The following is a 26880-nucleotide window of genomic DNA, read 5'->3' as shown; positions in this document are numbered from 1 at the left end:
TCCTTCTTTCACCATCTATTGGATGTTCACCTTACTGTCTGCTGATACCTTTTCCTGGTGGAGTGTCTCAAATCTTCATTCCCAAAGATTCAAGACCATAGCCTTCTTTTCACTGGACTACCACATTTTTTTCCAATGAACATTATTTCTGAACACAGGAAAACTATTAAGTTTGCTGCTGATTTGTTCACAGATAAAGTCTATCTTTTCTTTACTGTATGATAACAATCCAATCGTTCCTTCGTGCCTGTGCTGAAACAACATGGTCAGTACAGTGACACTTGTTGACTATTAATTCAGTGTGATGAGCCCCAAATGGCAAGGGGTAGTCTCAGCTTCCTGCTTAATGGAAATTTTGCTGGAGTTTCATGTAATACATGGTACCCTGGAGGAAAAGCAGCACCCCAAACACACAAGATGTTGTTTCTCAGCTGGAACCCATACTGAAACTTCAGCAGGCCATTCCATAAAACTATCAAGCCTGCTGGATAGAGATGCACATGGTAAGATGAGTGAATTTCATAGGTATGAGCCCTATCTCTATACCTCTTTCATAAGATGAGTGTCTTGCTCTCAGACACTCATTGTGTGAGATACCATGGTGACAAAGGTTCTGCTGGCACACTACAGGAAGAGAAGGCAAATTTTTTTCTGTGTCCATGATGGAAAGGGTCCAATATAATCATTCTGTAACAGATACTCCCTGTTCACCAAATCCACTTAGCATCAAGACATCAATCTAATAATCAAGCATTATCTTCTGTGCAATAACAAGACAATCAAGGTTCTTTGGGACTATATAATGCTAGAAAGCCAGAGAGTTAATGGCGGTCTGGAGCAAGATTGTGAATGTATACTATGACATCTGCCATATGATATCAAACTATTTCTGATTATATTTATTGATAGAAATAGAAAAGAATATATTTGATATTGGAGCAGCAAACTATAGCCTTTGTGGCTACCAAATGTGGCCCACCATTTCTGTATGGCTTTCAAGCTAAGAGTGGTTTCTACATATTTTAACAGTTGAAAAAAATCAAAACAAGGATAATATATTGCAACATGTGAAAATTACATAATTTTCAAATTTGCATTCAAAAACAAGGTTTTATTGGAAAACAGTCACACTCATTTGTTAATATATTGTCTTTCATGTTACAATGGCAGAGTTGTATGACCCTTATAAGTGGCCCTCAAAGCTTAAAATATTTATTTATTTATTTTTAGCTTAAAATATTTAAAGTAATGGATATAGAAAATTATAGAAAAATTAGCCCCTGGGTTAGGTCAGTAGCTATCTCCCTCCTCCAGTCATAGAGAATGTGTTGATTTTCTCCAGAAAAGATGCTACATTCAGTAAAGCAACTATCACCTGTATTGTCATTATCTGATCAAGTTTACTCTAACATGCAGTCATTTTCTAAGATCATTAATACACAAGTTAAATGGAAATGTGCTTCCATGGTAGCTCAGCTGGTAAAGAATCTGCCTACAATGCAAGAGACCCAGGTTCAATCCCTGAGTGGGAAAATCCCCTGGAGAAGGATATGGCAACCCACTCCAGTATTCTTGCCTGGAAATTCTTCTGGACAGAGAAGCCTGGCAGACTACAGCCCATTGGGTCTCCAAGAGTCAGACACAACTTAGTGACTAAACCATCATAATAAAAAGTAGTATTCCTGCATCTTTCAAGTCTTTGATGTTGCCACTAATCTTTGCAGTTCCCAGAAACTGCAACCCCCTGGTTTTGTTTCCAGTATGGTATTTTAGCATACACATTAGCAAGGAAGGAAGACAGTTCTAGGGTCTTCTACTTATGTACAACCATAACAATCTTCATTCCACAGCTCAGACCATCAGTATATAGGCATTATTATTGTTACTAAGTATATCCGTTCTCATTATATAATCAAGACTGGGAAAATAACCACATAATGGTCCCACTGGCCCATGCACTAAGAGACAGAATAAAGATAAGACTCCACTTATCACTCCACTTCTACAAATCTCTAACACTGACTGGCGGATTATGATGGCACTAAGGTCTAAAGGGATAACTGTCAGTTCAGACCCAAGGTCTAATGGCCCCTCTGGAAGTTTGGGCATTGTCTTTCCTCACTGCATGTTTATTCTGGTGGTGTCCTGGTGGCTCAGACAGTAAAGAATCTGCCTGCAAAGCAGGAGACCAGGGTTCAATCCCCGGGTCAGGAAGATCCCCTGAAGAGGTAATGGCTACCCATTCAAGTATTCTTGCCTGGAGAATCCCATGGATACAGAAGCCTGGCGGGTTATAGTCCAAAGAGTCGAGCATAACTGAGCAACTACCACTTTCGCTTCCACACTTTCACTTTCCTGGTAAATAGCTGTAAACTCTGTAGTGAAGTTATAGAGGAAGATGCATAGTATACCCTGTGGCCACACTACAAAACTTTGCAAAAGGATCCAGCATCTATCTCAGATCTGTGGCCTGGCTTAGGGCTGCGAACTTGATAAAAACTCTGAATCCCCAATTCGGTAGCTTAAGATGGGTTTCTGTGCATTGGATAGAAATTTTCTACTCAGTAAAGACAGGAGAGTATACAAAATTTTTTTCATTCTTATGCACTCCAATTAGTATCACAGATCTCTGTGAACTGAAACAATCAATTACTAGTCTTCCTTACCCCTTATTTTGGTAATTTTTTCACTAAAACTTTGATAATTATATACCAACTTCTGGCCTCTACCATCCCAGGTTGCTATGATTCCTTTGAAATTAGGCAGTTCAATTCCATCTAAGTATCTCCATCCACAATCTTTAGCCTATAGAGGAAAGCTACAACACACCAGTTCTTCTATCATTTTTAAATACTATGTCTTCAAAGTGCACCAATCATAAAGGTATTTCTATAGAAGACTTAGTCCCTTTAAAAGTAGAAAAGTAAAAAAATAAATAAAAATGTGAAAACACAAAAAAAGAGCACATAAAATAAGAGTCATTGAGAGTAATACTGGGGTACATACTAAAACGGGGTATACAAACAAAATCTTGGAAATATTAACAAAATCGATGTATCAAGAACAAATGTAGGGAATATATTTGAAAGAAAGAACATCAATAAGAAGAAAATCAAATTCTAACTGTGAAGAAGGTGTATGATATTTGACATTAGGAATTAAGCTATGTTTCAAAAGAGCGGTAAACAGGAGAATTGTCTCATTAGAAAAAAGAGTGAAAATAGAAATCACAAAATTGAACACTTTCAACTAAGTTACATGATTTAAATTTATTATCTAGCATTTTATCTTTAATGAAAAGCAGTTGGAAGCCTCAAAAAGATTTTGAGTAATACAATTAATAAACTGAATACTTCTAAAAGTATGATTTCCCTAAAAAGATACTGGGAAACAAAGCAAAGACTCTGTACACTTCAGCCATCCAGGTCTTCAATGTCTAGAATACGGTTGTAAAAAATCACCAAGGAAAAATAAAAACAAGAAATATTTCTTCAAAAAGAAAGAAAAACAAAAGACAAATTAATTATCCCCCTGAACTTCACAGCAGTCCTTGAAATATATTTCTCAAGACACATATAAAAAAAAATTATTTACTTTACTGTCTCGTAGATCCTCCTGTTTTATGTGTTGTAATTACAGTTCAATAAAGGAACAAAAACTTTCTGCTAGAAGAGGAGGAGCTGAGAGAATCCAATTCTCTATTCATTTGACAGTGTGAATTTATGCAGGAAACAAAGGCAAATATATCCCCAAGGCCCATTCAGTTCAGTTCAGTTCAGTCACCCAGTCATGTCTGACTCTTGAAGACCCCATGGACTGCAGCACGCCAGGCGTCCCTGCCCATCACCAACTTCCAGAGCTTGCTCAAACTCATGTCCATCGAGTTGGTGATGCCATCCAACCATCTCATCCTCTGTCGTCCCCTTCTCCTCCTGTCTTCAATTTTTCCCAACATCAGGGTCTTTTCCAGTGAGTCTGTTCTTAGCATCAAGCGGCCAAAGTATTGAAGTTTCAGCTTCAACATCAGTCCTTCCAATGAATATTCAGGGCTAATATCCTTTGGGACTGACTGATCTCCCTGCAGTCCAAGGGACTCTCAAGAGTCTTCTCCAGCACCACAGTTCAAAAGCATCAACTCTTCAGCACTCAGCTTTCTTCATAGTCCAACTATCACATCCATACATGACTACTGGAAAAACCATAGCCTTGACTAGATGGACCTTTGTTGGCAAAGTAATGTCTCTGCATTTTAATTTGCTGTCTAGGTTGGTCATAGCTTTTCTTCCAGTGAGCAAGCGTCTTTTAATTTCATGGCTGCAGTCACCATCTGCAGTGATTTTGGAGCCCAAAAAAATAAAGTCTGCCACTATTTCCATTGTTTCCCTACCTATTTGCCATGAAGTGATGGGACTGGATGCCATGATCTTAGTTTCCTGAATGTTGAGTTTTAAGCCAACTTTTCCTCTCTACTCCTTCACTTTCATCAAGAGGCTCTTTTGTTTGTCTTTGCTTTCTGCCATAAGGCAAAAAGACTTATGAAAAGGCAAAAAGGCCCATTCAGGGTTCTATAAAAATTAAACCACCAAACCAATGGTCACGCAGTGACTACTCATTTGAAGAGTTATATCAAACTACTATCCCAATGTTAATAGCTTCTGAACACTGCATTTATATTCACAAAGAATGGAGATAAAATCAGCTTTATTTTAAAGGATTCATTTTATTTAAAAAGAAAAAAACTGTACCTGATTTTGCTGCATGTAAGTTCTGTGTCTCATTGTCATCATGATGTCCAGTTCTCCACTGACTTAAAACTTTCTGAAATGACTGGGCAGAAGCTTCTTCACTGAAAGGCACTTCACACAAGGGCTTATCTCTTGGATTTGCACATTCTTCTTTTTTTGTTGCTGGATCTTCTACCTAAACAAAATAACAGTGCATCTAAGTGTGCTTTGCCAAATGTTCTGTATCTTAAAATACAGGTAGCATTGATTATTGAGCATTGTGAAATCACACTTTTTTTTTTCACTTCAAATGTCTTTAATTTGTACTTATTTATGTGCATTTCTGATTTCTTTAAAACTCTATAGACAGTTATAAATGGCATCTTTGGAAAATATTAAAACTAGAGCCTATAGGACTGAGGATTTGTCACTATGTTATTCATGAGGGTTTTCTCTGGAAACCCTCCAAGACTGTGAAACCCTCAGTTCCTACCAGGGCTTACAAGGCTGTACACAAGCTTGTCTTCCCCTGCCTTTCACTCCACTTCCTTCAGGTCGCCCCTTCATTCACCCTGTTCCAGTCAAACGTCTCTCCTTGCAATTCTAGGAACCCATCAAGCATATTCCACTCGAGAGCCTCACACTAGCTGTAGCTAATGCCTGAAATGATCCTTCTCCATATTTTCATACAGTCATTCCACTCAATTCATTCAGCCTTGGCTCAAATGTCATCTGCTCAGAGAAAAAGCAATGATCCTACTGATGACATAAAAATAAAGTCCTTTCCCCCACTTTCAGATCCCTTATCTGTTTTATTTTTCTCCCAGTAACTTATATCCACATGAATTTACTCTACATGTGTGTTTACTGCTGATCTCTACCCATTAGAATATAATGGGATCCGGAATGTTGACCGTTTCCTCAGGGCCAAGAGCAGTAACCGGCACAAAGCAGGTGCTCATTAAAAGTCAGTTGAATGAATGGACATATCCATTAATGCATATGAAACACTGCCTGCTTTACATAATGCTGGAAAGAAAGGAGAATTCAGTACAAAATATAGATTTACTGTGAACACACAAAAGAAAATGAAGGTACGATTTGGCAGTTATCCAGTGAATCAGAGAAAACAGCAAAATTGGGGAACTAAAGCAAAATAAGTTCCACAACAGTTCTGAATTATAAAATGTGGATTACCTACACTGATCAAATTGCTAAAGCTCCACTGTGTATCTTCTAGATACAGCAGTAGAATCCACTATGTTCAACCCTTAATTGCAAAATAAAGAGGCACATTGTAAGAGAACAATTGAGAGAAGATTGTTAAATATGTGCATATATAAAATTCAACATAAACAAAAAGCGCCTGGAACCTACAAACACTATGCTAGTCATTGTCGTGAAACACAGGTTACTAAGTCCACAATAGAAATAGAAGCAAAGAACAAAAATTTAACTCAGAGAAACAAGAATATCATGGGCAAAAAGTGGCAAGGGCAGTATTCTAGAGCAAAAGAATGATAGAGTGAAGCCATTCCCTTCTCCAGCAGATCTTCCCAACCCAGGGATTGAAATTGGGTCTCCTGCATTGCAGGCAGATTCTTTACGATCTGAAGAAGTGAAGTGAAGTCGCTCAGTCGTGTCCTACTCTTTGCGATCCCATGGACTATCGCCTACCAGGCTCCTCTGTCCATGGAATTCTCCAGGCGAGAACACTGGAGTGGGTTGTCATTTCCTTCTCCAGGGGAATCTTCCCAACCCAGGGATCGAACCCAGGTCTCCTGCACTGCAGGCAGACGCTTTACTGTCTGAGCCACCAGGGAAGCCCCATCTGAGCCACCAGGGAAATTCACAGAGCAAAAAGTGGGATATGAGAAAATATTAAGGGTAGAAAGAAGAAGAGGCAGACTGTGAAGGATCCTCCCACCATCCAGAGAAAATTATACTTAAATATACTGGAAATGCAAAGCTACTGTAGAGTCCCACACTGTGTGGGAGAGAAAGAAATTGGAGAATAGTGATTTCAAATGTACGGAAACCAATTAAAATCCACATCCATTTGTCAATATCAACATTACAAACACATAACCCTCTTCACCTAGGAATTTTAGGATTTTATCACACACACACACACACACACACACACACACACACACACACAAAACAATATTTTTCAAAATTATTCTTTATACTATAGTTCATACTTGCAAAAGACTGAAACAGTGTAAATACTGATCAACAGAAAGGATAGCTTAAAAAGTTATTTCATATCTAATAAATGGAGTATTTCAGCTGGTAAAGAATCCAGCTGCAATGCAGGAGACCCCAGTTCTATTCCTGGGTCAGGAAGATCCCCTCGAGAAGGGGTAGGCTACCCACTCCAGTCTTCTATGGCTTCCGTGGTGGCTCAGACAGTAAAGAATCTGCCTGCAATGCAGGAGACCTGGGTTCAATCCCTGGGTCGGGAAGATTCCCTGGAGAAGGGAATGGCTGCCTACTCCAGTATTCTTGCCTGGAGAATTCCATGAACAGAGGAGCCTGGAGGGTCACAATCCAGGGCTTTGCAAACAGTCTCGCAAAGAGTCAGATGTGACTGAGCAACTTTCACTTTCATATAGAATGAGAAAGCTGTGGGATATACTTATATGAATAACAACAGTATATTGTTAAAAGTAAAAAGTCTGTTTGCACAGCAGCATGCAACATATTAGTATTTGTGTTAATGCATACCTACAAAATTGAAATTATTATTGACTTCCAAAAGGGGAGATAATTAAATGCCCTTTTCGCTTTACAAACTTTCTGCACTTTAAGAAATTTTTAATTTTAGTATCTGGAAGAGCAGTAAGAATAGAAGTGACCAAATACTGAAGGGTTTTCAGATGGTTTTAAGACATGGTAATTGATTGGAATTGCAAAGGAAGAAGATACATGATTATAGAAAATAACTGTTCTTGCTAGTTTGAAAAGCTTGAAGAGAGCTGTCATCAACAGTAATATCTATAGGTTTGGAGAACAGGTGATGAACTTAGCTTGGAAATACTGAGTCTTAGAAGTATGTGAGAAGGTATTTTCAAGTATTCAGTAGTAAGCAGTGTGTGTGTGTGTGTGTGTGTGTGTGTGTGTGTGCACTACACTCATGAAGAAGCACTAAAAATTCAGTGCTTAATACAAAATGAGTTGAGTGTTCCAGTGATTTCAGCAACTCTCCAGGGCAGCTCCCTTCCAAGTAGTGAATAAGAGATATAAGATATTTGCATTTTACAGCTATGCCTATGGAATACTTGGTTTCCACACAGCGGTGACAGGGCAGGAAAAAGCCCGAGGATGGTATATTCACTCTTAAATGTTTCAGCTGTCATTTGTGGCCCCTCTAGGCCAAATATACCCCTGCAAAATATGTTTTAATATCCCCACTTTCCAGAAAAGGAAAGGAAAGCTAAGTAAATCGCCCAATGTTACAAAACTATAAGCTGTAAGAAAACCAGAGTTAGTATTTCAAGCTCAGGTTTCAGTCTGTAAACTGAAAGCTTTCATGAACTGCACTCCCTTCCAAGGATATCCACTGGCTTGAATCCACCATTTTGATTCTTCCAGGCATTCAAGTTTCTGGGTAAACCAATTAAAAATCAGATTCCTTATTACTTAGCCATTACAAAGAATGAAATAATGCCATTTGCAACAACATGGATGGGCCTAGAGAGGGTTATACTGAGTAAATAAGTCAGGCAGAGAAGGAGAAATATCATATGACATCCCTCATATGTGGAATCTAAAACGAAGTGATACAAATGAACTTACTTACAAAACAGAAAGAGACTCACAGACTTAGGAAATGAACTTATGGTTGTCCAGGGCGGGGGGAAGGGATAGTTAGGGACTTTGGGAAGGTCATGTACACACTTATATTCAAGATGGTTAACCAACAAGGACCTTTTCTAATAGCACATGGAACTCTGCTCAATGCTATGTGCCAGCCTAGATGGCAGGGGTGTTTGGGGGAGAATGGATACGTGTATATGGATGGCTGAGTCCCTTCACTCTTCACCAGAAACTACCACAACATTATTAACTGGCTATACCTCAATACAAAATAAAAAGTTTACAGTTAAAAAAAAAAATTTAAATAAAACATTTAGTCCTAAAGAGTAAATAAATAAAAATCAGATTCCTGGGCCCTAAACTAAACGTAAAAAAGTCCAAATTTGAGTGGCAAGCCAGGAATACACATTTTCAAAAAGCTCAGGCAGTACTTCTGATGTTTCTTGCAGTTGGAAAAACTCTGCTCTCCAGCACAGAGGAGTACCAAGCGTACGCCAGGGGCACTTATTCACTGTGTGCCCTGTATGCAGGTTGAGAGCAGGAATGATGCCCAAACGGGAGTACTCGGCAGAACGAGCAGGTGTTAGACGCCCATCACTGGACCACCCCCAGAGATGCTGAACTCACTCACATGTGTTTCCCTAATGTTTCTCCAGTTGATTCTACTGGGCACTCCTGGATGAAACCACTGAATTAATAGTTTTTAGGTTAAGACCAGAGATGGAGGGTCTATAGAGCAGACACAGTTACTGATGGGGACAAGAGGCAGCATTTAATTTAGGGATTAAAAGCTCAGGCAAAGGAGTTAGCCCTATAGCTTTCTAGTACAGCTAGTAACCTAAATCTTCTCTGACTTTCTCATCTGTTAAATGAGATAATAATAATGCAAAACTTATAGGGTTATTGGATAAGATAAAGCAACTAAAGGATTAAGCTCAATGCCTAGCATATGATATTTAATATATGTGAGGCTATTGATTTATTACTATTTTTATTGGTAGGATAAGTTAGATAAAATGACAAGCATGAAAGAGAAACCCTTAAAATCTCAGCCTCTGGGTAGTGATTAAAAACCAGTAATTTGGAGTTATAAGTTCTGAGTTGAAACTGAAGTTCCACAATCAATGATATCTTGGGCAATTTAAAAAAACTATATTTTGACATTATTTTCTCATTTGAAAAAAATTTAAAAAGAATAAAAAAGAGATGATACACATAAAATTCATAGAACAATGTTTGGCACATGGTTGATCCTTAGCATATTATTATTCTAATTATAAGGCTGTAACTCATTCAATGATTCTTCACAAGCACCCGTGGCAGGTCTACTAGTGAAATCTCCACCAGATTGCTACTCTTTCTAGACAACTCAAGTATAGTTTCTCTGCTGTAAAGAGACCCTGCTAACACAGAACATGTTTTCTTTTATGTTCTCTGATCAAGGGTTTGAAACTCAACAGACTGAAGTTCAAGCCTGACTCTGTCATAAAGTAACAAGTTGTGTGTGTGTGACTTTTGCCAAGTCACTATTTCTGAACTATGCTGAAAGGTGAAAGCAAAAGTGTTATTCGCTCAGTCATGTCTGACTCTGTGTTCCTGTGAACTCTAGGCCACCAGGCTTCTCTGTCCATGGAATTTTCCAGGCAAGAGTACTGGAGTGGATTGCCATTTCCTTCCCCTGGGGATCTTCCTGACCCAGGGATTGAACCCAGGTAGCATTATAAGTAGATTCCTTACCATCTGAGCTATCAGGAAAGCCCATGTGAAAGGGTGAGTGACATCTAAAAGAATGAGGATTATTACAAGGATCAAAATTTGAGGAAATTTGTTTCCTGCTAAAGAATCAATACAAGTCTATTATTAAAATACCGACATGAGTAGATATAAGCTTATCTAGGATCAGTAATCAATTTGAATAACCACACAATTTGTTATAAATCTGATTTTAAGTAACTGTGAAATGGCCTGTCACTTAAAACACTTAGAAAGGTTTTGCACTTTTAGTCTCCCTGAGATCCTGATTAAAATAAAATTGCTATATTGCATTGTGTTATTTTCTTATGTTTCTCCCAAATATTCATTTCCTGATGTGGTGGAAATGCCTGGAAAGCAATAAAGTCAAAAGGTCATTCCTCAAAAAACCAGCAGCCAGTGAAATCAAAGCAATCTCCTCAAAAGGATTTTTACAGTAAAAATGTTTTTGATTAATAAGAAAACAAATTCATATTAAACAACGTGATCAAATCATCTTTAAAACTCTAAACCTCTAGTATGTGAATGAATGACAGTCTCCATGATCATGTATGACAGAAAGTGTCTACTGTATTTTTCTCCATTTACCTGAGAGCTGCTCCCCTGCAGAAGAGGAGACTTGGTTTTCTGCTGACTTTTACTAATCTCTTTTGTAGAACGATTCTCCCCTTTGGGTTCATCTGGATTAACTTCCTTTATAAACTGATGGGCAGCATCCAATACATTGGATAATAATTGCGATTTTGCCTATAAAAAAAAGATAGGAATAAAAAGCCCAATGTCAGCCTAAGTAGTTTATATATATTAAATCATGTTTTCATTATTCTGTGACTAGCAAAATTCAATGCATTTTGTTCAATATTTAACAATATAAATTGCCATTTATATCAGCCATATAATAGTGAGAGTTGCCATATACTGAAGGACTAGTTTGAGCTCACATTATCTTGAGTATCTTAAAAACCATATCATTTAATCCTCAAGTCAACTCTAAAGTGTTAACTATTTTTATCATTGTTTTAGTGATAAAGTTTTGAGGGTTTAAATAACTTGATCACGGTTACATGGTGAGTGGGTGGCAGAGCTGGGAAGTGACTCCAGGTGTGTATAATTCTAATGACTCATAGCCTTTCCACTATATCGACCCCAAATAGACAGATGAGCTATTTGTGCACATCATGGCTAAAGAACTAAATATAGTTGATGTAGAGGGGGGTCTGAATAAGCAGTAATGAGTATTTTCTTGGTGATAAAACATCTTTAGGAAGCATTAACTACTCAAAGTGCACATCAGGAAGTGCCCTATCAAACTCCAAGTTCTTTTTGTCATGCCTTTGCTCATGAGATACCAGGGAGTCCCTCCCTCCTCTATTACCTCCTTTGCCTGGCAGACCCCTACCTCCCCTTCTAGATTCACCCCAAGTTACTCCCACAGGTTCAGGAACCCCTCTTTGCCTTCCTCCCCTAGCTGCATGAAGTGTCCATTCTTTGTATCCTCTTCTTATTCTAAGATCTTTACAAGCCCACACAAATACTGATTTTAAATCATTTTTTGATGTTTGTTTATACCATAAACGTTCACAGAAGAAAAAACATCATGTCTTCTTAAGTTTCTACCGTTACTACAGTGCCTGGCAAATAGTAATATAGCAAAATAAGCAATATAGCAATATAGCAATAATAAAAATAAGGTGTTGCAGGGGACAGAGAGAGCTACAGAATTAAAGTAAATAATAAGGGAAACAAAAGAATTCAAAGACCTTGTCAAATGCCTTCACATGGCTGGAAGAACAAAACAGGCAAATCCCAGGAAGGTCCTATTTTCTGAAGGGCTTCCTAGCAGCAATACCCCTGATTTGCCCAAGGACACTGCAGGTGTCTGTACCTCATCTGAGCTTGAACCAAATAAACTCGAGGGAAGATACAAACCCTTCAGAGACTCGCTGAAAACCTGGTATTAGATTTTAAGTTTCATTAGGTCCCATTTGTTCAGTTTTGCTTTTATTTCCAATATTCTGGGAGATGGGTCATAGACGATCTTGCTGTGATTTATGTCGGAGAGTGTTTTGCCTATGTTCTCCTCTAGGAGTTTTACAGTTTCTGGTCTTACATTTAGATCTTTAATCCATTTTGAGTTTATTTTTGTGTATGGTGTTAGAAAGTGTTCTAGTTTCATTCTTTTACAAGTGGTTGACCAGTTTTCCCAGCACCACTTGTTAAAGAGGTTGTCTTTTTTCCATTGTATATCCTTGCCTCCTTTGTCGAAGATAAGGTGTCCATAGGTTCGTGGGTTTATCTCTGGGCTTTCTATTCTGTTCCATTGATCTATATTTCTGTCTTTGTGCCAGTACCATACTGTCTTGATGACTGTGGCTTTGTAGTAGAGTCTGAAGTCAGGCAGGTTGATTCCTCCAGTTCCATTTTTCTTTCTCAAGATTACTTTGGCTATTTGAGGTTTTTTGTATTCCCATACAAATTGTGAAATTATTTGTTCTAGTTCTGTGAAAAATACCATTGGTAGCTTGATAGGGATTGCATTGAATCTATAGATTGCTTTGGGTAGAATAGCCATTTTGACAATATTGATTCTTCCAATCCATGAACACGGTATGTTTCTCCATCTGTTTGTGTCCTCTTTGATTTCTTTCATAAGTGTTTTATAGTTTTCTATGTATAGGTCTTTTGTTTCTTTAGGTAGATATACTCCTAAGTATTTTATTCTTTTTGTTGCAATGGTGAATGGTATTGTTTCCTTAATTTCTCTTTCTGTTTTTTCATTGTTAGTATATAGGAATGCAAGGGATTTCTGTGTGTTAATTTTATATCCTGCAACTTTACTATATTCATTGATTAGCTCTAGTAATTCATTTGAATCAGTTCTAATGAGATGGATGAAACTGGAGCCCATTATACAGAGTGAAGTAAGCCAGAAAGATAAAGAACATTACAGCATACTAACACATATATATGGAATTTAGAATGATGGTAAGATAACCCTAGACGCAAAACAGAAAAAGAGACACAGAAGTATAGAACAGACTTTTGAACTATGTGGGAGAAGGTGAGGGTGGGATGTTTCGAAAGAACAGCATGTATATTATCTATGGTGAAACAGATCACCAGCCCAGGTGGGATGCATGAGACAAGTGCTCGGGCCTGGTGCACTGGGAAGACCCAGAGGAATCAGGTGGAGAGGGAGGTGGGAGGGGGGATCGGGATGGGGAATACGTGTAACTCTATGGCTGATTCATATCAATGTATGACAAAACCCACTGAAATGTTGTGAAGTAATTAGTCTCCAACTAATAAAAAAAAATTAAAAAAAAAAAAGAAAACCTGGTATTAGGTACACAAGGAATAGGTCTTGCTTCTTAAACAAATGTTCTCAAGACAGAAGCAAACTTCAGCAGGGGTTAGAAATGGTTATTTTATACTCTCCCATGGAAATATTCCCTATTCTAAAATTTTCATCTAGTTACCTATTTAAGTAGCTAAGACTACATTGACACTTTCCAGTTATGACCTTTTGTAAATCTATTAAGATTCATTGCAATCTGGCTTTGGAATAAATCAGTGAACATCAAATTAACCAGTGTTATTTCACACTGAATTAATAAATTTATCTATGAAAAATTACTAATATGACCTATGCACACATATTACTGTCCATATACAGACCTATGGCATCAGCTCCAAATTTTCCCAAAGATCATCAAAAAGCCTTTATAGACTTAAGCAGTCCTCATTTGTTAAAAGAAATTCATATTTATAATATGCAATTGTTGTCTATATTCACTATACTGTGCATTAGATCTCCATGGTTTATTCACCACTTGTTATGAGTTTGTACCCTTAAACAACAAGAATCTTATCTTCCCACTCCACTCTACCCCGGTAAACACCACCGTACTCACTGTTTTTTATGAGTTTGACTTTTGGGATTCTACATATAGAGGATATCATACAGTATTTTTCTGTCTCTGTCTGACATATCTCAGCATAAAGTGTTCAAGGTCCATCCATGTTGTCACAAGGGCCAAATGATATCCCCCTTTCTCATGGCTCAATGATACTTCATTGTGTATATAAGCCACAACTTTTTTTATCCATTCTCCCATTGACTAGCATTTAGGTTCTTTCCATATTGTGAGTGATGCCACATAGGATTGTACCTACTTCTTCAAAACCCTCTTTTAATTTTCTTTGGATATATATTCAGGGGTAGAACTGTCTAACTGAACGGTAGATCTATTTTTAATATTTTGAGAAAACCTCATATTATTTTCCATAATAGTTGAACCAATTTATATCCCCACTAACAGTGTACAAGGGTTCCACCAAATCCTTGCCAGGACCTGTTGCCTTCTTGATGCTATTCCTTGGTTTGCGGTTAGTGAAGACCATAAACAGGCACAAAGGAAAATTTGGGGGGAGTGATAGAAATACCATACATTAAATTATACTGGAGGTTACACAAGTGTATTGACAAACATATTTTCAGAATTAATTAAACTGCATACTTCAAAGGAGCATTTTACGTAACGATATGAACATACCTATCACTGCCAAACTGTACACTTAAAAATGGTTAAGATGGTAACATTTTATGTTGTTTGTACGTTACAGTTTTGAAACAATGTGAATACAGAAGTAATGGGTGCATTTTATGGGTTCATAAATTAAACCTGAATAAAATTGATTTATCAAGAAAAAGGAAATTAAGCCAATGGTGATGTTTCATTTTTCCAGAAATATCTGCACTGTAACAAATATTTTTTTAAGCAAAGTAATCCAATTTAACCTAATTTTAAATTCCCTACAACAAAACATTATTTATTTCTAAGGTGGTTAAAATTTATAGTTTATACCTTATATTTTGAAAAGATATGAACATCGCTCCTTCCATTTAACAAAACAAAACTACAGACATCATGAAACAATTACCACAATAAGTTTGGCAAACATCCATCACGCCATGTAGACGGAAAATTAAAGAAATAGGAAAAAAAAATACTTTAGCCTAAGAATACTGGAGTGGGTAGCCTATCCCGTCTCCAGCGGATCTCCTCGACCCAGGAATCAAACCAGGGTCTCCTGCATTGCAGTATTCTTAGGCTTCCCTGACAGCTCAGCTGGTAAAGAATCCATCTGCAATGTGGGAGACCTGGGTTGGGAAGATCCCCTGGAGAAGTGAAGGGTCACCCACACCAGTAGTCTGGCCTGGAGAACTCCATGGACTATATAGTCCATGGGGTTGGAAAGAGCAGGACATGACTGAGCAACTTTCACTTTCACTTTTTTTTTTTTTTCTGTGTAAGGTAAGACATTGTGGGAAAGAAAATTCACATTGGCATTTTATATATTGAATTAACAGAATTTTAAGATGTTTAGATATAGGCTTCCAATGTTTCAGCTATTCATGACATTTACTTTATCTTTTAGCAGTAAATTTAACTGAAGAATTAAATTATTTTTTGGCCATTTCAAGATCTCTTAATATGCTACCTAAAAGTGTTATAAGGATTGTTGAATTATTGTTAGCAAGATTCATTTTAAGACAGGAATAATCTTTGTTCTAGGTTACTTAAATATATATACTTGAATGATAATTCTGTCTTGATAATTTTATATAAAATTAATATTATTGCTTTTTGATATTTTTCAAAATATAAGGTATAAACTATAAATTTTAACCACCTTAGAAATAAATGTTTTGTTGTAGGGAATTTAATACTTTATGATGAAAACTCTTAGGATTTACTCTCTTAACAACTTTCATATATAACATACATATATATAATCACTTGTGTGGAGATTAGGCTGAGTTTGGGCTTTTTTTTTTTTTAATCTTGTGGCTGTGTTTGTTACAATAAAATTTTATTTACAAAAACTGATGAATCCCCTGGCATCCCAGTGGTTAAAACTCAGTGTGGGGTTTTTTTTTTTTAATTAATTTATTTGGATAATTGACTCAGGGACCTCAAATTGGTGCTCTGTGACAAACTAGACGGGTGGGATGGAGTGGGAGGTGGGAGGTTGAGTTTTTGTTTTTACTTTATTGTACTTATTTATTTCCATGTTTGACCAAGCACAAGCATGATGAAGAGAGGAATAGACATACTCCTTTCACTCATCTCACCTACATATTGCAGGGGAGAGGGGAGTTGAAGGATAATGTGGATTTCAGAAAAAAAGCACAAGATTTTTAGCAACAAAGTTAAAAATATTCTATAAAAGCAGGATTATAGAACAAATTTAAACCATCTATCGATCCTAAGAGGTGAAAAATTTAACAGAATCATTAAGATTAGAAATTCACCATAATACTTCAAAGTTCCTAGATATGTGAAAAATATATCATATGTATGTTATTTTTAACGATGTTAATTCTTTCAACGAGTGCAGAATACCTTTCCATTTTTGTGTGTCTTGTTCAATTGTTTTCAACAAGATCTTCATAATTTTCATGCACAGGTTTTTCATTTCCTTGGTTAAATTGGAGAAGGAAATGGCAACCCACTCCAGTATTCTTGCCTGGAAAATCCCATGGAAAGAGGAGTCTGGCAGGCTACAGTTCATGGGGTCACAAAGAGTCACATACGACTGAGCAACTTCACAGCAACAGGTATTTCTTGCTGTTTTTGCAATGGTAAATGAATTGTTTCCTTAATTTCTCTCTTCAATTTTATTGTTAGTGTATAGAAACACAACTTTTTATACTGATAGCAAATTTACTGCCAATTTATGTTTTTTGTTTATTATTCTAATAGCTTTTCAGTGAGGTCTTTAGGGTTTTCTCTGAATAAAATCATGTCATCCTCAAACAGTGACAACTTAATATCTTTCTTTCCAATTTAGATGCCTTTTGTTTCTTCTTCTTACCTAATTGCTCTGACTAGGACTTCCAATACTATATTAAATAAGAGTAGTAAGAGTGGGCATCCTTGTCTTGTTCCTGATCTTAGAGGGGTAGCTTTTACGTTTTCATCACTGAGTATGAAATTCTTCGGCTGAGCGCCAAAGAATTGATGCTTTCAAAATGTGGTGTTGGAGAAGACTCTTGAGAGTCCCTTGGCAGCGAGGAAATCAAACCAGTCAATCCTAAAGGAAATCAACACTAAGTATCGTTGGAAGGACTGCTGCTGAAGCTGAAGCTCCAATACTTTGGCCACCTGGTGTGAAATGCGCTTTATAGGTAGCAGTAGTGGTAAAGAACCCGCCTGCCAATTCAGGAGACATTAGGAGATCTGAGTTCAATCCTTGGGTCAGGGAGATGCCCTGGAGGAGGGAAAGGCAACCCACTCCAATATTCTTCCCTGAAGAATCCCATAGACAGAGGAGCCCTGCAGGAGGGCTTACAGTCCATAGAGTCACAAAGAGTCTGGCAAGACTGAAGCAATTTCACACACACACACACACACACACACACACACACACACACCCCTGATGTTAAGAGACGACTCACTGCAAAAGACCCCGATGCTGGGAATGACTGAAGGCAAAAGGAGAAGGGGACAGGAGAGGATGAGATGGCTGGATGGCATCACTAACTCAATGTACATGAGTTTGAGGAAGCTCCGGGAGATGGTGAAGGACAGGGAAGCCTGGCAAGCCACAGTCCATGGGGTCGCAAAGAGTTGGACAGGACTGAGTGATCAAACAACAACATTGAGTATGGTGTTAGCTGTGGGTGTGTCATATGTGGCCTTTATTATATTGAAGTATATTACTTGTTGCTGTTTAGTCACTAAGTCATGTACAACTCTTTGAGACTCCGTGGGCTATAGCCCGCCAGGTTCCTCTGTCCATGGGATTTTCCCAGGCAAGAATACTGGAGTGGGTAGCCATTTCCCACTTCACCATTTTATTTTTTAACATAAATGGATGTTGAATATTGTTGGGTATTTTTTCTGCATCTACTGAGATGATTATTTGATTTTTATCCCTCATTTTGTTACTGTGTTGTATCATGTTGGTTGATTTGAAAATGTTGACTCATTTTTGCAAGCCTGGAATAAATCCCAGTTGATCATTTTACACGATCCTTTTAATGCATTATATTTGGCTTGCTAATACTTTGTTGTGGATTTTTGCATCTATGTTCATCAGAGATATTGGCCTGTAATTTTATTTTTTGTGTGATGTTCTTGCTTAGTCTTTGGTATCAGGGTAATGTTGGCCTTGTAAAAGAAGCATTCCCTCCTCTTAAAATTTTTGGAAGAGTTTGAGAAGGAGAGTTATCACATCTTCTTTAAATGTTCGGTAGAATTTCACTTGTGAAGCTGTCTAGGCCTGGACTCTTGTTTTTGAAGGGCTGCAATCCCCTGACCAGTGATCGGTCTGATACAGAGTCGAGCTATAGCACACCTCTTGCTTCCCTTGCCTGAGCTGCCGCGGGCTTCTTCTGAGGGTGGGCGCTTTTCAACCCTCCTAGCCTCTGTCAGAGGCGTCCTTAGTGCCCACATTGTCTCTGTCTGTGTCTCAGGGCCTGCTGATGCCTTTCCGCTGCCATTGTCACTGCCGTTGCTAGCATCACCACTGGGGCCCCCAGGGTAGCAGACACCTCCAGTGTATCCAAGGTCCCCTGGGTTGCGGGCACCACCACCATGGCCAGGGGGAAAAGCATGGGTCACGGGCAGCCCCACGGCATCTGGGGTTGTCAGGCTCAAGTACGCCACTGCCACATGTGGGGGAAGGCTGGAATCTCAGGCACCACCGTGATTGGAAGGACCCTTGCCTCCACCACTGCCCACTTCCCTGTGGGTGCCACTGCAGCTGGGATTCTGGAGCCATGCGTTCTGCCTCTCCAGCTGCAGGTGGGTTCTCTGGGGCTGCGGGATCATTTGCCATGGCCAGAGAGCTGGCATCATGGGTACCACCTCTGCTGTTTCATCAGCTCTGCTTCCTCTGTTGTTCCAGTCCATTCACCCCTAGATGGACAGATGTGTGGAACTCTCTGGCATCCTGGCGTGTTGGACAAAGGAAACTTTGTTTTGTTACGGATTTTTTATTAGAAGTATGTTGAAAGAGAGAGACAGCATCGTATGCTACCATGATGCTGACATCACGCCAAGAGCAAACTATTGATCATTTTGAGATGAAGTTTTCTTCCTCAACTAACCACAGCAAGTTTTAAAAAGCCCATGAATTCCGTGTGCTCTACTAGCTCCCAGCTTACATCTATGCTAGAGTTTTGCTTTTTACTGCGTGATCTATATATCAGCAGTATCACTATCATCTGAAAACCTGCTAAAAATATGAAATCTCAGGCCTCACTCAGACTCAATGAATCAAAATCTACAGTTTAATCTGTAATTTGAACATACATTAGGTTTGAGAATCATTGTGTCAGAACACTTATCAGTCAATTGTGTTACAGTTGTTTGAAAATATCTATCTTCTCTTTTGTGATGATGAATCCCTTGATTCCTTGAGAGAGGGGACCACGTAAAATCCCCGCTGCCCTGTCCTTCATGCTTTGCAATTAGAACATCATTTGATGCTGACAAGTACTTGAGAAATGGTGGTTGAGTCTAATTTAACTGACTTACTGAGATAAAAATGACTAAAAATTCCATTTGAACATTCATTTCTAGACCCACGCTACCTGAGTCAAAGTCAATACAGGTAAAATCAATGGCATTTTTAATAACAACAGAAAAGGGCAAATCATTTACCTCTCTAAGCCTAAATGTTTGCACCTGTAAAATGAAGACAGTCTGCTTAGGATAGCTGTTGTGAATACATATCTTATATGAAAAACACTTAGTAGAGTGATGGTATAAAACAGGACATTCAAATGACTGCTGTCTTTTTATAGATCACAATAGCAAACTATTTTTCCGTAAATAAGAAATATAGTTTAAATATCCAGAAAATAAAATTCCTGCCAAATTCAATAGATCTCTAGCTATGGAATAAAGAAGAGGTCAGTACATAATTCTACAACCATAAAACAAATACTAACCTGGATAAATTTGTTTTAAAAATTGATTTCAGATCTCTTGAAATCAACCAAAAGTAAACAAACTGATAGAAATTCATTTAAAAAAAAAAAAAAACACTACTCTGAATTTTCTGAAGTGTAAGGCTTACTTGCATGGGGTTGCTCCTATCTTAAATGTTCCTTCTCAAGTTTGTCATTTCCTAAGTAAAGACTAGCCTTGCAAACAGGGAGTGTGCCTAATTCCAGTGGAGGAGAGAGTCTTGAAGTTACATTGGCATTATCAGTGAATTAGAAAATTTGGTTATAAATGAATGAGGAAAACCTAGGGCTCCAACAACCTGAGGTTTTGGTCCCAGTTGGGATGAGGAGTGGACCAGGTAAACATTAAATAGGATAAACCTGGAAATAAGAGCTATACAAGGGCTGATTTAAAAATGGAAATCACACACAAAAAGAAAATTCTTGAGTATGACCTATATAAACTAACAATAGATTTGAAATGAAAAATTCAATCAAATTGAAGACCAACCAAGATCAATCACCTAAATTGAAAAATAAAAAAATGAACACAGCTTTTGAGACTTATGGGACAGCATCAAGCATCCAACATACATTTAGTGGAAATATCAGAGGGAAAGAAATGAGCATTAAAAAATAGGAAGAAACGAGGGCCCCAAACTTCTCTTATTTGATGAAAAACTATTACTGCAAAAATCTACAAAGCTCAACAAACTTCAAGAAAGACAAACATAAAGAGATCTACACCAAAACATACCATAATCAAATTACGAAAGCCAAAGACAAACAGAAAAACTTGAAAGGAACAAGAGAAAAAGGACTCATTACATATAAGGGTGCATCAATATGAATAATAAGCTGATTTCACATCTGAAAAAATGGAGACCCAGAAGGTAGTAGAATGATATGAAGTTCTAAAAGAAAAAACTGCCAAAGATAATTTTTACATTCAGAAAACTGTCCTTTAAAAATGAAGGCAAAAATAAAGACATTCCTCAATAGATAAAGTAAGAGGATCATTCATTTCTATCATATCAGCCTTACAAGAAATACTAAAGAAAGGTTTTAAGACTGAAAGGTATTAGATCTACCAGAAGAAAGACAGCAACCCAGAAGCATAAATATATGAGTAAATGGAAAAGATGTATTAATTTTTTGTCTTTTATTGTCTTTCTTTTGAAAGCATAAAATCATATATAGCAACATTATTAACACTGTAATTAACACTATGGACTTACTGATTTTCTGCCTAGCTGTTTCATTAAAAATTTCAATATCTCCTTTCCAGAAATTTATGAAATAGCCAGGCAGAGAATCAATACTTAGAAAACTTTAATAATCTCAAGTAACTTGACCTAAGTGACATTTAAAGAACCCTCAACCTCACAACATCAGATCACAAATTCTTTTCAAGATCATGTGACACATTTTCCAAGACAGACATATGCTCCACATAAAATAAGTATTAATAAATTCATTAAGAATTGAAATACAAAGTATGTTCACTGATCTCAACAAAAAAATATAAATCAGGAATAAATAACTTGGGGAAATCATAAAATATTTAGAAGTTGAACAACCTATTTCTAAATAATCTTTGGATGAAAAGTAAATCACAAGGAAAATTAGAAAATTTACTGGAAATAAAAGCACAACATATCCGAATGTATGGTATGCAGGAAAAGCAGTGCTTAGAGCAAAAGTTACAGCTTTCAGTGCTATTTTGGGAAAGCAAGAAAGATCTAAAATCAACAATCTAAACTTCACTTCAAGAAGGTAGAAAAAGAAAAAAAAAGTCCAAAAGGAGGTAGAATTCAGAAAATAAGGATCAGAGCAGAATCGATGAAATAAGAACAACTGCAAAATATCAATACAACTAAAATTGGAAAGACTTAAAATTTTATCAGTTCAATTCTGTCACTCAGTCATGTCCAACTCTTTGTGATCCCACAGATGCAGCATGCCAGGGGCTTTCCTGTCCATCGCCAACTCTCAGTTTGCTCAAACTCATGTCCATAGAGTCGGTGATGCCATCCAACCATTTCATCCTCTGTCATACCCTTCTCCTCCTGCCTTCAATCTTTCCCAGCATCAGGGTCTTTTCCAATGAGTCAGTTCTTCGCATGAGGTGGCCAAAGTACTGAAGCTTCAGCTTCAGCATCAGCCCTTCCAATGAATATTCAGGACTGATTTCCTTTAGGATTGACTGGTTGGATCTCCTTGCAGTCCAAGGGACTCTCAAGAGTCTTCTCCAACACCACAGTTGGAGATAAATTTATCTTCTCCAACACCAAAGTTGGATATAAATTTATAAAAATTTGTAAACCTTTACTAAACTGACCAAGGGGTGGGGTGGGGAACAGAGTGAAATACAAATTAACAAATCTATAATGGTATAAGAAACATCCCTATAGACCTACATTAATTTCCAAATTATAGTAGAATTTGAAATATTTATGCCAACAAATGGACAACTTATATTGAATGGAAAAATTCAATGAAAGAAACAAACTACCAAACTGACTCAGGAAAAAAAAATAGAATAATATGGTAAAGAAATTGAATTAGCAATTTAAATTTTCCCATTAAAAAAAGCCCAGACTCAGGTTGTTTCACCTGCAAATTCTATCCAACAGTTAAGGAAGAAATTAAACCAATCCAGTAAAAACACTTTTAGAAAACAGAGAAGGAAATACCTGTATTCTGTTCTTTGGGTAGTTTCTTGAAAAGTTAACAAATACTAACCTTGGAACTCAACTATTCTATACTATACAAGAGCAATAAAAATATAAGTCTGTGCAAAGACCTGTACACAAATATCCCTATCATCGTTATTCTAACAGCCAAGAGTCTTTAAAATATCTGTGCCCATCAATTGATGACTGGAGTTAGAAAATATGATACATCCATATAATGGATTATTATTCAGGGTCAGAATGCAATAAACTATTACAATGACCATGTTACCCTGCAAAAGAACCTCAGAAATCTTATGCTAAGTGAAAGAAATCAGACACAAAAGACTACATAGGAATGATTCCATTTATATGAAATTTCTAGAAAAGACAAATCTAAAGCAATAAAAAACAGACCAGTGGTTGCCAAGGACAAGAAGTGGTAGCAAGAGTTGGTTGCAAAAAAAAGACCAGGAAATTTTTGGTGTGATGGAAATTTTCCAAAACTCAATTGTGGTGATTATTACACAGAACTGTAAATTTACTTTAAAAATCATTAAACTGTACATTATAATGTGAATTTCATAGCATGTAAATCAAATTTCAATAAAAGGAATTTGGATTACAAAATAAATCAACAAACAGGAAGCTTCTTTCTTCACTAGGCTGACTACAGCAGAGATTTGCATTAGGGTAAATGCTCAATCTCTTGTCATGTCCCCTTCTATTAGAATTTCTTCCTAACCCATAACAGGGCTCATCATCACCAGTCCCACCAAGGAGGTTACAATTACTCAACACATTTCTGCGCTCTGGGCCATGGTTCATTGGACAAGAAATGAGCACCAGGTTGAGCTCATCAAGATTTAAATTTAAAAATCAAGAAAGCAACGTTGTTCTCCCTGTCACTGATCCTCAATTATGTATCTTTGTAATTTGTTAATTACAAGAAAACATTAGAGAAGACACACAAGAAAAAATAATAAAGATGGAAGAAGGAGTTTGCCTAAGCATTCAGCAATTTAAAATATCTAGCTCTGGTTCTTACCATGATTTAGCTACATCATCCCTACTCCCATATAATGAGACATCTGTGAGGTCATTAACAAGAAAAAATTCTTTTCTGCCCAAGCTAGTGTAAAGAGACCTAACTAATACAAGGACCGGTCCTTCCCAATTGAGGCAAGGAGATTTGAAAATATGGGAGGTGTTTTGGATTTTTGCAATCATTGAGAGCATCACTGAGTGCCTCAGAGGTAAAGAACCCACCTGCAATGTAGGAGACCTAGGTTTGATCCCTGGGTTGAGAAGATCTGCCAGAGAAGGAAATGACAACACACTCTAGTATTTTTGGCTGGAGAAACTCATGGTCAGAGGAACCTGGCGAGCTACAACCCATAGGGCCTCAAAGAGTCAGACACAACTGAGCAACTGAGAACACACATATCCTGCAGCCTTTTGTGTCTGCTTACAAGGACATATCTAGATTTCCAACACAAAACACATTATCTTCCATTTAACAATATGACAGCTATCATTTTATGTAATAAGTAACCAATGAACAAGAATGTAAAGGTTACTGTTATAAAATATTTAAAATAGATAACTATAAATATCAAGCGTCATAATGCTACCAGATATCTATTAAGATCTTTTCAAATTTTAAAACTCAAAGATAATTTCATGTCCGTCTTTTAAATATGAAAATTTACCTACAGTAGTACTAATAGGTAGCAACAGGAGGCAGAGGAGACTGAAATTGAATAAATTTACCTGTGCAACTTCTCTACATACTAAAAATGTTTAAAAAATCAAACTAAAACAGCCTTCAGGACACATAGTAAATCATATATCTCACTGTAAGATGGAAGCTTAAACTAAAGCCAAAGAATGTGATTTACTGCCAGCATTTCCAGATTCCCCCACATCCTTCGCTAAGCTCCATGATGGTAAGGATTTCATCTGGTAACTGTTCTAAATTCTTACTTGAACTTTTTTTTCTCCCGAGAATGATATTATCTTTCAAATTACACTCTAGAAGAATTCATCACTCTGACAATGTATCATTAATCAAAGTAAAGAGAGCTGATATTTTATAGCATTTTAGAATGGATGGCACCTTACAGAAGTTAAGGTACAAGAGTAAAAGTTTTAGTTTAGTTAGAAAAATGATATACTTTATATAGTGTCAGTGCTTCAGAACTCTAGCTACAGGCATCAACCCAAACACTGGCTCTCCAGCAATAAATATTAACGATCATGTTGACATAGCCAGGCCTCCTTATATGATCCAGAAGTTTCAGTTCAATGAGGTTCACACACGGTTTAGACCTATGCTATGTTCTAAGTCTGAAAAAAATGTTCAAATGTCTCTTTTCATGGTGCTAACTTTCATTGATTTTCCAGTTCCAAAATTTTAGAAGAGATTTACTGCAACCACAGCCTTGTATTAAAAACGAAAACTAATATTTGCAGAAGAGATGTTCTGACATTTGTATTCTAGGTGGCGCAGAGGTAAAGAATCTACCTGCCAACACAAGAGATGCAAGAGAGGTGGGTTCGATCCCTGCATCAGGAAGATCCCCTGGAGGAGGGCATGGCAACCCACTCCAGTATTCTTGCCTGCAAAATTCCATGGACAGAAGAGTCTGGCAGGCTACAGTCCAGGGGGTCAGAAGAGTCAGACATGAATGAGCAACGGAGTACAACACAATAGAGGCAAATAATAGAGGTAGAGACAGAGGTATACACATGTGCAGAAACACAGGGGGAAAAAAATGTGTTCCATAAGCACAGAACCGAAGAAAACATTATGGATTCACTGGTTACAAGGACTGTTGAACACAGTTGGAATTCAGATAGCTTTTAATTATAAAAATCATTTCAGGAAGATCCAATTATGCACTAATGGAATTTTTTATGGGAATATGTGTATGCATATAGGTTTTATTGGCCTTACTTTTGAGAAAACACATTTCCCCCATATTGAGAATATTTTTCAAAAGTACAGTTTGGTTTCTTTGATGTGAATTACCTCACACACAATTGGTAAATAGGGGAATGATGTCAGTATAACTGTGGAGTGGTACTGATTCTTAAGTTTTCCTTTCCAGCAACATTACTGTTTTGAAGTAATCAGGGGCAAGCTGCCTCACAGTTAAAGCCAAAATCTTAGCAATATATAAAGACCTTAGGAAAAAAGTTGAAAATCTATAAAAAGAACTCCCCACAGTGGGAATATAGACTATTTTAATGACTTTAATGACCATGCATTCCACGAAGTTAAGCTATCTGGATAGAATATGAGTGCAGATGAAGAAGTTATAAAGATACTTTCAGACAGTATCTTCTGAAATGGGCTTCCCTTGTGGCTCAGCTGGTAAAGAATCCACCTGCAACTGGGAGACCTGGGTTCAATCGCTGGGTTGGGAAGATCCCCTGGAGAAGGGAAAGGCTACCCACTCTAGTATTCCGGCCTGGGAATTCCATGGACTGCATGGACCATGGGGCTGCAAAGAGTCGGACAAGACTAAGCGACTTTCACTTCACTTTCATGTAAGGAATCTGCCCGCAATGCAGGAAGACCTGTGTTTGACCTCTGGGTCGGGAAGATCCCCTGAAGAAGGCAATGGCAACCCACTCCAGTATTCTTACCTGGAGAATTCCATGCAGGTTATAGTTCATGGGGTAGCAAAGAGTCAGACACAATTGAGCAGATAAAGATGTTATAAAGATACTCTCTCTGATTTAAAGTAATGGATTAATAAAGAAGACAGCAGTTTGATTCAGAGTTTTCATTTAAGCAAAATGATGACATTAGATGTGAATTGCTACCAGGACCTGTGTCACACAGAAAAAAGCACAAGTCCTCAAGGTCCATGCATCGGTGGTTTTATAAGGAGAGTTTACTGTTTTTGTTAGGGCTTTGATTACAAAGTCTCAT

General features: G+C 37.4%; 1 protein-coding gene across 1 annotated transcript in view; it reads right to left on the bottom strand.

The window, feature by feature from the left end:
- ZBBX (zinc finger B-box domain containing) overlaps positions 1 to 26880 on the bottom strand; it is a 112446-nt gene that overhangs the window by 46324 nt on the left and 39242 nt on the right. Inside the window, exons 8-9 of the mRNA XM_065943030.1 lie at positions 10887 to 11045; positions 4746 to 4920 (exon numbers count right to left, since the gene is read on the bottom strand). Of these exons, the coding sequence (XP_065799102.1) occupies positions 4746 to 4920; positions 10887 to 11045 (334 nt within the window). The remainder of the gene's footprint in view (positions 1 to 4745; positions 4921 to 10886; positions 11046 to 26880) is intronic.

The sequence above is a fragment of the Muntiacus reevesi genome, chromosome 8 (assembly GCF_963930625.1).
Source record: "Muntiacus reevesi chromosome 8, mMunRee1.1, whole genome shotgun sequence".
Taxonomy (NCBI): Eukaryota; Metazoa; Chordata; class Mammalia; order Artiodactyla; family Cervidae; genus Muntiacus; species Muntiacus reevesi.
Note: the sequence above shows the minus strand (reverse complement) of the source record. Positions and strands in the feature narration are given on the sequence as shown.